At 44.2% G+C, this 14254-nt stretch overlaps 1 protein-coding gene across 1 annotated transcript in view; it reads left to right on the top strand.

Moving 5' to 3' along the window:
• Nucleotides 1-14031, top strand: part of LOC138213562 (heterogeneous nuclear ribonucleoprotein L-like) — a 38061-nt gene extending 24030 nt beyond the window's left edge. Inside the window, exons 8-14 of the mRNA XM_069174747.1 lie at nucleotides 7288-7359; nucleotides 8007-8224; nucleotides 8998-9119; nucleotides 10198-10399; nucleotides 10656-10713; nucleotides 10795-10893; nucleotides 11113-14031. Coding sequence (XP_069030848.1) covers nucleotides 7288-7359; nucleotides 8007-8224; nucleotides 8998-9119; nucleotides 10198-10399; nucleotides 10656-10713; nucleotides 10795-10893; nucleotides 11113-11168 — 827 coding nt within the window. The 3' untranslated portion in view covers nucleotides 11169-14031. The remainder of the gene's footprint in view (nucleotides 1-7287; nucleotides 7360-8006; nucleotides 8225-8997; nucleotides 9120-10197; nucleotides 10400-10655; nucleotides 10714-10794; nucleotides 10894-11112) is intronic.
• The last annotated feature ends 223 nt before the right edge of the window (nucleotides 14032-14254 follow it).

Raw genomic sequence — 14254 nt, 5'->3', positions numbered from 1 at the left:
GTCCACGGTGACATCACTGGTGACAGAGTGAAGAACAGGAGGTCCAGTTTAAACTCATGGTGAAGTGGAAACATGATTACACGATCAAAGCAGCAGGAAAAAACTGAATACAAGGGAGAACTTCAAAATAAAACAGGAAACAGAAAAACAGTCTTCCAACCTGTCTGTAAACGTTCACCATTGAAACTTTCAGCCTCTCTGAGCTGCGTGTTCACATTTCATTTATCCACTGATACACAGCGCTGAAGGTGTGTTTTCTGTTTTCTTTAGCAGTGGATAAAATGTGTTTTCACTGTCTCAACCAATCATCAACCAGCGTTTATGAACGTTATGAATCCTCCAGTTCAGATTCTGTCCGTCACCATCTTGCTAGTTCGGAGCGGTTTGAAGCAGGAAGTGACCATATTTGGACGAGCTGGGGGAGGAGCCAGCGGTGGATCTGTCTGATCTGATTGGAAACCTGACGATACTACGTCCCGCCCACCGATAGCTGTAACCTGACTGCACCACAGGCCTGTCAATCAAACAGACATGCCCCCAAAAACAGGTCTTCTTGAATCTTCTTTTCTAATGAATGAGGGATTATTTTCAGATGGACCTCCAGAAAACTAATAAGAAGGAGTGACTTTAGCTAACAACACCGAGATAACTGATGGACACATTTTATTCACTTTGGATTTGATGAGAGAAGTTGAATGGGAGTCTATGGAGCCGGAGACTTTTTGGAGCCGACCTCTAGTGGCACTCGCTGGTATTGCAGCTGAAGACACTTCTGGATCAGAACCATTTTACAGACCTGAAGCTACGAACTCTTTTATATCCAGTCGGTGGTCTCACGTCTTCTGATTCTCTTCCACTTAATCTGCACTAAATCTGGCACGATGCACAAATGGATCGTTTCCACGGCGCCTGTAGATTCTCAGGAAATATCCCTTCCTACCTGTCTTGGACTGTTACGTTAAGAAGGTCTCTGCGTCTTTTGAGTCTTTTTGAATCCTGCATGAACAGGATGGTTCTACACACAGCAGCAGGTCGACCTAAAAACAGCTTTGTGTATTCATTTATGTACATTTAACACACTATCAGGTCAGCCGGACTCATCATAGATCTGTCCTTTATGTTCATGCTGCCTGTGCACACTTCACTCCTACACAGCAGAGCAGTGTGGATGTTTTCTGTTTCACGATGTTACTCCTCTTCATCTTCCTCCTCCTCCTGCTGCTTCTCTGCTTTCACCCCCTTCATCTTATGCACTCTCATCATCTTGTTCCTGCTAATCCTCTTACCCTCCTCTTCCTCCTCTTCCTCCCGTCATTTCCTTCTCATCTTTCCTCCAACATACCTCTCACCTCCTCCTCTTCCTCTTCCTCCTCCTCCTCCTCCTCCTCAACAATCCTTTACCCTTCTCTCTTTCTCTCCTTTTTCTTGTTCTCTTCACCCTCCCATTATTTTACTAAAGGAACTCCTTCTCAATCTGTGTGTGTGTGTGTGTGTGTGTGTGTTGAGGCATTGCTCAGCTCATGTTGCTTCAGATCAGCTTGCAGGAGGTCACCCTAAAGGACAGAAGCAGCCGTCCGTCCTGACTCAGTCGTATCAACAGTGCTGCTGTATTTGGGTGCTTGATGAGAGTCTACATGTGCAGCAGCACCCGCTGGACTCTGTGTGTGTCTGTGTTGCTGCAGATCTGCTGCTAGTGATCACTTTGATGGAGCTGCAGCGGTGAGAGGGATCAGCTCTGACTTGTTTTAGTGGTTCATAAACACTAATTTTAGGTCACAAAAGAGTTTAAATTTGAACAATGCTAAAATAGGACAGATTTCATCTTCAGACACCTCCATGCTGCACATCCACGCAGCTGCTTTAACAAACTAGCAGACTGACTGCACATCACTTTTTACAGAGTGATTTCAGATTTCCTCCGGCTGGTCACTTCAGTTGTGGCTTTTGAAAGGATGTTAAATGTTGAATCCGTGTTTAAAGCAGAGAAGGTCAATCACTCAGACGCTTGCCTCGTCAGAAGATTTAAAATATGAAGGCAGCCGTGCTGCGTTGTGTAAATCGATACAACATGAGTGCTGCTGCTGACGACAGCAGAACACAAAGAACTCTACAGACATGGAGAAAGACGGTGTTACTAAGAATCAGCTGTTAATGATGAATGAACTGAACTTCATCCATCAACAGCATTTGTCACTTATATTCCCTCTGTCCTCTGTGTCTACTAGAAAATAGTAACTGTGCCTATTTTCTGGTAGAAAAAGTAACACATTTAGACAGTAATATTTGCACCATGTCTAAAATATTAGCTGCATTGTTCCCACCGACTGAATATAAAAGTGTTGGTAGCTTCAGGTCTGTAAAATGGTTCCGATCCAGAAGTGTCTTCAGCTGCAATACCAGCGAGTGCCACTAGAGGTCGGCTCCAAAAGTCTCCGGCTCCATAGACTCCCATTCAACTTCTCTCATCAAATCCAAAGTGAATAAAATGTGTCCATCAGTTATCTCGGTGTTGTTAGCTAAAGTCACTCCTTCTTATTAGTTTTCTGGAGGTCCATCTGAAAATAATCCCTCATTCATTAGAAAAGAAGATTCAAGAACACCTGTTTTTGGGGGCGTGTCTGTTTGATTGACAGGTCTGCGGTGCAGTCAGGTTACAGCTATCGGTGGGCGGGACGTAGTATCGTCAGGTTTCCAATCAGATCGGTCAGATCCACCGCTGGCTCCTCCCCTAGCTCGTCCAAATATGGTCACTTCCTGCTCCAAACCGCTCCGAACTAGCAAAGATGGTGACGGACAGAATCTGAACTGGAGGATTCATAACGTTCACAAACCAACGATGACATCACTGATGGCTGCTGATTGGTTGTTCCCATACGATGGAAAAAGAAGTCTGTTGTTCTAGATTTCAAAATAAAGGTTTTAAAAATATAATTTCAAACAATTTAAAAGTATTTATTAAACCTGAACAGTAAAATGAGATGATAAACCCCACATGTAGAGACTGCAGTTTGGAAGGAAAGCAGTCAGGATGTAAAAGTTGGGTTTAGTCTCTGATCTCCTCTTTGGCGCCACCTGTGGTGATAAGTGTTAATTACAGCTGTGTTACTGGACTTTACTTCTCAGAGGTACCAAATGTGATGGTAATCAGTAGGCTGTTGAAGAGCGGGCCTGTTGGTAGCTCCGCCCACCCTCTCAGCTGCTGGCTGATGGTAAATGAGTCGCTAACTGTGCATGTGACTTCTTTCTGTGAATGTGGCCACGGTGGACTTCAGGCTCAGTCACCACTGTGTAGCCTCACAGAGGGACTGACAGTGGCTGAACAGACTTTGAATTTAAGTGAAGTTCTTTCACTTTAACATAAAAACAGAACTATATCCTACATCCTGAACCTCTTTTGGAGCAGTTCTGGAGCAATTTGGAGAATGTGGGCTGGAAAGATGGCGGGTGAGCGGGACCACAAACACACAAATAACCCCCCGATAGTTGTCAGATGACATCATAAATTGTCTCAGTAGGTTGTAATGACCTTTCGCTGTCTTTCTGTCAGCTGACTGTGGCTCTTCTAAAAGAAATAAAAGTGTGTGGTTGCAGTGTGCCTCCATGCAGGATATCCTGTATTTCTACTGCAGTCTGTACTGCTGTGATGGCTGAGACAGTGATGACATGTGTTTGACAGCCACAGTGATGATGGTGATGTGTTTATTATTGTGATGATAATGTAATGCAGGTTGATGTTCTTTCGTGCTGAGGGAGAAAAAAAGAGAAAGCTTGATGCCTTCCAGGTACTGTCTCTTTCACATCTGATCACATGACCTCCTGTGTATCATGAGAGCTGCCTCTCTCTCTCTCTCTCAATAAAACCACCTTCAAGCTGTTTATTCTTATTTACTCACCTCCATTACTACCATAAGCTGCTTACAAGTTGTTGTTGTTTTTGTTTTTTGTTTTCTTTGGGGGAGGGGAGAGGGGGGTATCAAATCATTATTCTTGAGGAGGGTTTACAACCCTGTTTCCAAAAAAAGTTGGGACGCTGTGTAAAATGTAAATAAAAACATAATGCATTGATTTGCAAATCACATAAACCAATATTTATTTGAAAATAGACCAAAGACAACATATCAAATGTTGAAACTGAGAAATTTGTCATGTTTCTGTCTGGTTTCTTCTTTGGGGAGTTTTAACCTGCATTTGTGGACGCAGCGATGAACTGTGTTCACAGACGATGGTTTTCACAAGTGTTCCTGAGCCCATGCAGTGATTTCCACTCCAGAATAGTGTGTTTTTAATGCAGTGCTGCCTGAGGGCCCGAAGATCACCACCATCCAATAATAGTTTCCAGCCTTGTCCCTTGTGTTCAGAGATTTCTCCAGATTCTCTGAATCTTTTAATGATATTATGAACCGTAGACGATGAAATCCACTAATTCTTTGTAGTTTTACTTTGAGGACCATTATTCTTAGATTGTTGCACTATTTTCCAACACAGTCCTTCAGAGTGGTGAACCTCTCCCCATCTTCACTGCTGAGAGACTCTGTCTCTCTGAAATCATCTTTTTATACACAATCATGTTACTGATCTATCGCCATGGTAACCTAATTAGTTGTGAGATGTTCCACCAGATTTTTTTTTTAGCTTTACACAAACTTTTCCAGTCTTTTGTTGACCCTGTCACAACTTTTTTGAGAGGGTTGCTGCCAACAAATTCAAAATAAGCATTTCTCAGTTTTAACATTTGACATGTTGTCTTTAGTCTATTTTCAACTAAATATGGGTTTAGATGATTTGCAAATCATCTCATTCTGTTTTTATTTACATTTTACACAGCGTCCCAACTTTTTTGGAAACAGGGTTATAAAAACATGAATGTATTTTAAGGAAACGTACTTTTAACTAACAATAAGTACTTACCTGTTTGTAGAAGGACTCGAGCGCTTCTGCTTCACTTTATTACATCCCACCTCTTTAGAGCATCACTTTCTGGTCATTTGAGGTTGTATTTTTATTCTAATCCCTGTATAGTAAATGACAGACAGAGATTCTGTCAAAAGTCCATCTATTTCTTGACTGATCTTGTGCATAATATGAGTTATTAAAAATGTCATGTGTCTGTTTAGGGAAGAACAAACATTCAGCAGCAGGTCAAACAGAACCTGTGACTAAATGCCCACTGTTGGCTTCAGATGCTGAATGCACTGAGGATGCAGGCTGTGGTCAGCTGGATTCAGCTGTTATAATTGTTGAACTCCGTTGTGACCGTTTTTAACATTTTGAAAACATTCGTTGACTGCTGCCTCTCTCTGTTCAGCATTTTGGGGAAAATGCATGGCAGAGATTTGTGCCATAAAAGTTTCACGTTCTTGTGTCTCAGATCTCAGCAACATTTCTATTGGGAGCAGGACGGAGCCGTGTTCTGTTTCACGGACACGATCTGGAGGCGCAGCGTGTTTGTCTTGTGTTTCTGTCAGCTTGTAATAAGCAGCGTACGGCCTGTTCACGTGTGCTGGTCAGATGGAGCTGCAGTTGAACCAGTGTTGTTGTGGTGAGAAGAGAAGTGAGCCTGAAGGAAGCGCTCTCAGTTTAGCGGCCGGTCTCTGCTGTGGCCGTGAGGTGGTTGAGACAGACGATCCCAGCGGGGGAACTTGTCTCCTTCTGGAGGTATCTGAGCTCAACCTCAGAGGACGCAGGGCAACCAGCATCAGTAAAGCTGCAACTCCTTCACCTCAAGCACAGCTGAAATGAAGGGATGCAAAGGATTATTGTTTGTAAAAGATAATAACGATGATACTGGGAGTTTGTGGATTATATTGTTAGTAATATGCTGATTTTGAGGATGTTGTCAACTTTATAGTTGGTCGACTGGCAGTTGAAGCAGGTTGAAGACTGTTGTGCTGTGATGTCTCTGTATAAACTTATCTAGTGTGCACGTATTAATTAAAACGTGGGAACAAATTCATTAAAATGTGGGAATTAATTAATTAAAACATGGGAAAGAATTAATTTAAAACACGGGAACTAATGAATCAAAATGTGGGAACTAATTAATTAAAATGTGGCAATTAATTAAAACACAGGAACGAATCAATTAAAATGTGGCAATTAATTAACACGTGGGAAAAAAAATTTACACATTTTTTATTAAAATGTGGCAATTAATTAATTTAAACGTGGGAAAGAATTGATTTAAAACGTGGAAATTAATTAATTAAAACTTGGGAACTAATTAATTGAAATGTGGGAACTAATTAATTAAAACTTCAGAACTAATTGATTAAAACAACTTAGTATCTCATGCGCATGATTTAATTCCTTTTCTCTCCATGGCCGCTACGGGGCTCCGTAAGAAAGCAAAAAACGGACTAGAAATCCTCTGTTGCTAGGTGGTTGCTAAGGGTTGGACTACTTCCTGGAGGGGTAAACATTGCATAGATTACATAAGACTCTACTGCTTGTTTTCCAGTTGTTAGTCGTACCCCATGTGTTGCCATGGAAATGGAGATCACACAAACAAAAAGTTGTCTTTTTTGAGAGTGAGTTGCTCCACAATATGAACACATTTAGATCATGTGTTTTATTTAGTTGGTAACTTGTTGTATAATCACAGTATCACATTGGAGGGTGTTTAACATCACGGTGATTGCGCATCGCTGTCATGCCAATAACGACGTTAAAACACCCTTCTGTGTAAAATTGCTTAAATGGATTTTTCTTTTTAAGGTTTTTTTCATTTCTGCTTTTTGCTCGGAGAAAAGAAAGTCGCAGCTCTCCGACCCCGGAGGTGTTTACACGGTTGCATGCTTGTGGTTCAGAAGGTGGCTCCATGGGGATGATCCATCAGTACACCTCTTTCCACGTCAGCAGTGTCCCTCCACATCTCACCACATCAGAGTTCACACATGTCAGTGGACCCGGTGCTGTTCTGCTCGCTGTGCGTTCAGGATCCTCGTTGTTTTGTGCATCGTTTCTGTCAACAACATTTATATTTACCACCAAGTTCATTGCTGAGATCTGAGATTACATCAACGTTGGGAAGAAGCCTGCAGCTTCATCACACAGCTGTCATACAGGACAGAACAAAAGTGAGCTGTAGACTCGTTAAAGCGTCCGTTAGTTCATTAGTGGGACGAGCGGAACGGATTTAATCCCTTTTAGAAACTTCACTGTGAAGGTGTGTGAGGTTGTGAATGCAAAGACTTCATCTGTGTGTTGTCCTGAAGTGAATTACTGTCGGCCCTGCACATAACCGTGTGTGTGTGTGTGTGTGTGTGTGTGTGTGTGTGTGTGTTTCAGACCGTGGAAAGGGAAGACAGAGACAGGCCATTTTAGGAGAACACCCATCATCCTACAGTGATAACGGCTACGGTAAGAATGACATACACACACACACACACACACACACACACACACACACACACACACACACACACACACACATGTTCGCCAGCCTGGGTGTAGATATCTTGTCGTGTGTAGTGGTCAGAGGTGTAGCAGCAGGTATACCTTCACCTGCATTTGTAAACTTATCCTTGACAATTACTCTGTCTTTAATTTAAGTTGTCTCACAAACACACACACACATAAACACACACATAGACACTGTTTGTCTCACACACACACACACACACACACATGGACTTGTTTGTATTATTATATCAGTCGCCTCTGGGTAGGCTGATTGGGGGGGGGGGGGGGGGGTCATCGTGTGGTCAACAACAGCACTACTGCAGGAGGTTAATCAGGGGGCGGAGCCTGCAGCAGGCAGTGAGGGAGATGAAGCAGCTGACCAGGTCCGACTCGGATTGGTGGAGAAGAAACCAGGAGAGAAGGTCACGTGTAGCATGTATGATCTCAGAGACGAGTCATACTAGAGCAGAGTGGCGGTGGAGGTGCTGCACACTCACCTCGTGACGAAGGCTCTGACCCCGGTGGTGTCTTCCGTTGCTGCATCACAGACGTTTTGTCCTCCATGACGATGACTGCAGTGAACTTGAGTGCAGTGTCCTCCTCAGGTCCACCCTGCCCCCTGCTGCCTCTGCCCAGCAACAGCAGGTATAAACTCACCTCGGTGGACGTCCCAGACATGGTGTCCTACCCTCTGCCCCAGTCATCCTCCTCCTACTCTGGCCACGCCCCCAGCTCTGTTGCCATGGTGAGTGGCCTCCATCCTTCCAAGATGAACTGCATCCGCATCTTCAACCTCTTCTGCCTCTACGGCAACATCGAGAAGGTGAGCGTGTGTTTGTTCTTACAGGTTGGGATGTTTCTCTTCTACAGAAACAAAGGAAACTGTTGTAAACATCAAATATTCTCCTCGTGTGAGCTTCAGATCAGCTTTCAAATGTACAACACAGTTTCCAAAAAAAGTTGGGACGGTGTGTAAGATGTAAATAAACACAGAATGCAATGCTTTGCAAATCATGTAAACCCATATCTAATTAAAAAATAGACCAAAGACAACATATCAAATGTTGAAACTGAGAAATTTGATTGTTTTATGTAAAATATATGCTCATTTTGAATTTGAGGATTTCAGCTGCTCAACAGTTCAGCGTCTTCTTTGTCGCATTTTTGATTTGATGATGCTCCAAATGTTTTCAATAAGCTGATATTTTTCATAAAACAATACAGTTTCTCAGTTTCAACATTTGATATGTTGTCTTTGATCCATTTTTAATTAAATATTGGTTTATGTGATTTACAAATCATTCTGTACTTATTCACCACAGCATCACGACTTTTTTTGGAAACTGGGGTTTTATATTTTCCCCAGAACAAAGACTGTAGAGTTGAACAGTGAAGGAATCGTCAACATGTGCATGTTCATCGTATAAGAGAGCTGTGTGTGTGTGTGTGTGTGTGTGTGTGTGTGTGTGTGTGTGTGTGTGTGTGTGTGTGTGTGTGTGTGTGTGTGTGTGTGTGTGTCTGTGTGTGTGTGTGTGTGTGTGTGTCTGTGTGTGTGTGTGTGTGTGTGTGTGTGTGTGTGTGTGTGTGGGCCTGCAGGTGAAGTTTATGAAGAGTGTTCCTGGTACAGCCCTGGTGGAGATGGGAGATGAGTATGCGGTGGACCGAGCCATCACACACCTCAACAGCATCAAGGTGTTCGGCAAAAGACTCAACGTCTGGTGAGAAGCACGTCGATATGCACAGAGATGTTGTGAAGCCTCTTCAATAGTCAAATGGAACGCGATTATTTTCTGGATTATTTTTAATTCACACGTTCCCAGAGCTCAAGGTGACGTCTTCAGGTGTCCAACAGGCCAAAAGCTGCAGATATTTGATGGAGAGGTGGAACAGTGGAGGATCCACAGGAAGTTCTGCAGGCTCCATCATGTCTTTAATAACCAGGAGGATGTTTCAACCTCCTGGCCAGCGTTAAGCAGCCTGTTCCCACCCGACATCGGAGCTCACTTCCTGTATGCAAATGAACACGTCACAAAAATATACAAGTAAATAAGAACAAGAACAGGAACCTGAACATCAGCACCACAATGATTCGGGTCTGGTTAATTCACTGTTCCAACACGTCTCTGCTGCTGTGGATCAAAGGGGGCGGGGCCTCTCACAGCTGTGTGCCTGATGTGTGTCAGAAATAACACATATTATATGTGATATTAACTAAAAGAAAAAACAAGATAAACCCAGAGGAGGCTGTGGTGAAACCAGCGTGGTGTTTTAATTCACTGATCAGCTGCTTCAGTCTGCAGTAAGTTTCTCCTGCTGTCAGTCGGCTACAGTTCAGCTGACTCAGCAGAATCACACAGGACATTAAATATAAATAAAAGAAGAGCAGGCGGAGATCAGATCAGGTGAATGACAGATGGAGGGAAAAAGCAAAAACAATCCCAAACTAACGAACCTGCTGTAACGTGACGGGTCAGATACCAACACAGGAACATGGAGCTGTTTATTTTTACTGATGTTCAGATTGATGGATCGATTTGATGTCTGTCAATTCAAGACTCAGTCAAAGAAAGATTCACAGGAAGCCCAGTGATTTCTGAGTTCTTACTTTCAGGCTCTCATCGGTCATGTAGGAGAACTTTTAGTTTGACAGCTTTATAACTGAGGTCTCAGATTAAATCCTCACAGTCTCAGCTGGGAACTGATGCTTTTCCTTTTAATGAGGAGCAGATTGATCTGCGTGGATTTGATCAGACAGGTAACACAGGTGTGTGTTGTGTTGTGTTGTGTTGTGTGCAGCGTGTCGAAGCAGCACGCTGTGATCCCCAGTCAGGTGTTTGAGTTGGAGGACGGCAGCAGCAGCTACAAGGACTTCGCCATGACCAGGAACAACCGCTTCAGCAGCGCCGGTCAGGCCTCCAAAAACATCATCCAGCCCCCGTCTGCAGTGCTGCACTACTACAACGTTCCCCCCTGCATCTCCCAGGACCACCTGCTGAGGGTACGACTGTCTGTTCATGTCTCTGGGACGTTTTACTTTAAAACAGTGACGGTAGCTCGCTGCATCTCCTCTGTCTCTGATTCTGTCTGTTTCTTCTTCACATGACGGATTCATTCATCTGTCGTCAGTAAAACTAGAACTCTGTGAAGAGCAACTTCCTAATCCTCCAAAAACAAAACTGTTTTTATCCCAGCGTTTACTTCATTAATACGGAAATGACTCCTACGTTTATGTTTGTATTTCTGTATTTGAACAGCTGTGTACGGAGCACGACGTTCCCGGCTTTGTCAAATTCAAGATGTTTGATGCCAAACGTGAGTAAAACATCAGAGTGGAACTTTTGACCGGCTTCTTGTTCGTGTTTCTGAAACCTGTTTTCTGCCTTCGTCTCTCAGCTTCGTCCAAAACCATCTCCGGCCTGCTGGAGTTCGACAGCAAGACTGAAGCTGTGGAGGTTCTGACCGTCCTCAACCACTATCAGATCAGGATACCCAGTAAGTCTCTGGTCCTACAGTCCTACAGTCCTCCGTGTCCTCGTGTCCTTTGTGTCCTCTGTGTCCCCGTGTCCTTCTTTAAGTGAAATACACTTAAAAAAAAAAGCCTTCTTGACTTCTAATAATTCCGGTGTCAGACACAAAGACTTGTCATCATGTGTTCATCGTCATGACGACCTGAGCAGCTCCAATCTGTAAGTCTGCTTGTGTGTGTTTCAGACGGGTCCAACCCATACACCCTCAAACTGTGCTTTTCCACCTCGTCTCATCTATAACGAGCTGCGGAGCAGGAGGAGAGGCTGCTGAGCCTGCTGACCTCTGACCCCTGACCTGGGAGAGGGGGAGGAGGGGCGGGGCATCACAGAGCAGGGCAGACGAGAGGAAAGAGAGAGAGAGAGACGGCCTTCAAAGGACATCCAGGAGACGGAGAGAGACGTGTTTCCAGCATCATCCCACCATCCAATCGCAGAATGAAGCACTCTCTCAGTGTTTGTGTTGTCATGGGGACGCCTGGAGGACGCGCGCGTGTTTGTCCCAGACGTCTTCGACCAGCGGGTGGACAGACGGCGTGGAGACGTGACTCCGCCTCCGTCTCTGCGGGTGTCAGCGGTGCACGAGGAGTCGGCATCATTTCACCGTTTCAAACGTACACGAGCTTCCTGTCGCTTCTGAGCGCGTGCAGCAGAAGTGGATGTGAACTGTTCATCACCGTGGCGACGGGTCAGCCCGCAGACAGAGTGTCCCCTCCGGTGTTCGGTGAGCGTGAGACACCGACGGTCCCCAGAGGACAGCGCTCCCCTTCCCGAAGGAGGAATTATCATGTTTATGAACATCTCTCCTTATTTCTTTCAGCACGTGATCTGCACACAAAAAAACCCCGATTTACTGAGTCCATTCCTTTATTGTCCACATGATGGACCTCCGTCCTCCGAGCTGCAGCTCCACCCTCTCAGACTGACGTTCACATCAACTCCTTCGGTTTGGATCTGACCTCCGGACAGATGTTTCCAGCTGCGAGGCCGTCGTTGCGTTTTTCTTTCGAAACCACAACTGGCGGGGTTTTACACTTCTTTAACTTCTTTAGAATTCTTTAATGTCTCTTTAATATTTTAAAATGAATATTAACATAAGCGGAACGAACCCATGATATTTCTATGTATATATATGCAGTGTTTCATTTGTCCTCTGTGTCGGTGGGCTGAAGGTGGTTTTCTCAGAAGAATATTACGGGAAGTGTTTGCGTGTTTTAGATATCAGACAGGTTCAGCAGAATAAGACGTGTTCCATATGATCCAGACTTAAAGCGCCTCCATCACTCCCTCAGAGGATACATGACCACGCAAAAGAAACACAAACTGTTTATATACACTGTAATGGGACGGGGAGGGGGCGGGGCATCCGTCAGCTGCTTCCTGTCTGGTCCCATGTTTGCTGTAAGTAGGAACAGTGAGTTATCATCTCTTTCCTTCACTGCTCAGACGGCTGCTGGACAGATGTTCAGGTCCAGATGTGTCCACGGCCGGCCGGGAGTCAGAGTGAACGTTTTTCTGATGCTTAATAATATTCAGTCTGATCGTTAAAGAAGAGTCGTGCTGTTTCTCATGACTTCCTGAACGCAGCGTGTTTCCTCTGGACAGACGTCCTCGTCCGTGTGAACCAGAGGAAGACGTGTCCACGTGATGGAGTCTGATCGTTGTATTATAGTTCTCCTGCTTTGTGGTTCCTCCCGTCAGGAACAGGAAACACGCCATCGCTTCACTCATCAGCTGACCGGAGCTCTGAGCTCGTTGTGCAACCGAACGCAACACGGTCCAAATCTCCTGTCCTGTTTTAAAATGGCTGAAACGTGCTTTTAATCCCAGAGTGCACCGCTACTGAGACCGGCATGTCCAAGTAGAAGCTGCTCTCCGGTTCGGGTCCGATCGGACCTCCACGCTTCATCCCATCAGGTTCCTCTCGTCACACGACTCAGACGGATTCCAGTTTGCACTGCACATGTTCAACTACTGCAATGACATCATATTCACGGCCGGTCGGTTTTCACACGTCACACACAATATGGATTTTTATTTTATTTTATTAAATTCAACACATTTTTAAGTTTTTATTTTTATTTTTGCAAAAACTCAACAATCTATAAATAAACATCCAGTCTATGAATAAAGAGCCACATGTGGAAGCTGCCCGGACCGGACCGGACCGGACCGGACCAGACCAGACCAGACCAGACCAGACCAGACCGGTCCCACTGGGCCTGCTGGAGGTCACTTCTCTGGAAAGCACAATGACCAACAGCGTATTGTGTCTCTGCTCCGAGACTTTTCATTCACTCCGGCAGGATCCATCACTGTTGAGAATTCAGGCATGCTTATTGTACATAATCTGTAAATAGAGGAGCCGAGAGGGTGGGACACTCCGTCCCAGTTATTTGCTCTTTTAGATGTTGTGTAACGGTTTTGAACGGACGCTGACGGGTTCGTCTTACTTGAATCTTCCCGTATTTTCGACGAGGTTTTATTTCTGTTCTTGCAGCTGGAGGTTTGAGAAGTGAACGCTGCTGTCAGTGAAGCCGGTGGGAGTTTTTAACCCTCTGAGGACTGGAGAGCACTCATTTTATACTTCCGTTTGTTTCCTGAGGCCTTCAGCTTTAAGTTGGAAGAAACCAAACATGCCTACATAGTTTTTGTTGTTGTTGTTGCTCGTAAAAATTAATAAAATACTATAAATTCAAAGGACATTTTACTTTTTACAGTAAGTTTACTTTTTGCAGCATTGCAGCAGAACAATATTTACTCAGCTTGTGCTGACAGAACTGGGATCAGTTCCTTGCTTGTATATGACTGAAGTGAATTTATACATTTTTTATAAAGAGAGATCCGAGGCAGCAGAAAACAGTGGCCAAGACCCCAGAGGGTTAATTACAGAGCTGACGGTGGGAGACAGACCCACAACTGTCTCCTGATTTTGAGCCTGTAAAGTTTAATATTATTAATATTCTGTAGTCACGAACAAAACAATCAGAAAAATCCATAGAACAATATTGTTCCTTCGTTTAAGAATCTCTGTGGTTGTAACTTCTATGTGCGATGTTCAAACTGAATAAAAGCAGGTTTGGGGCTGTGAGGTCACACACACACACACAGCTGGTCCCTCGTCTTCATTTACAGACAAGCATTCAAGTTCCAGATGAAAAGCTTCTTCATGGTGTCATGTTGTGGAGAACAGAGGGCTCCTCCTCTTCATGCTGTCTGCAGTTTAAAAAACACGTTTTCTGAGTGAGACGTTTTAAGGAACACTCAGCAATCGATAAGTATTTAAAGCTACAAGTAAAATACAACTAAAGAGAAGTAAAGTTTCCAGT

This window comes from Embiotoca jacksoni, unplaced genomic scaffold, assembly GCF_022577435.1.
Source record: "Embiotoca jacksoni isolate LCO1_2020_lvr unplaced genomic scaffold, fEmbJac1.0.p SCAF_60, whole genome shotgun sequence".
Lineage (NCBI taxonomy): Eukaryota > Metazoa > Chordata > Actinopteri > Embiotocidae > Embiotoca > Embiotoca jacksoni.
This window is presented reverse-complemented; position numbering and strand designations above follow the sequence as displayed.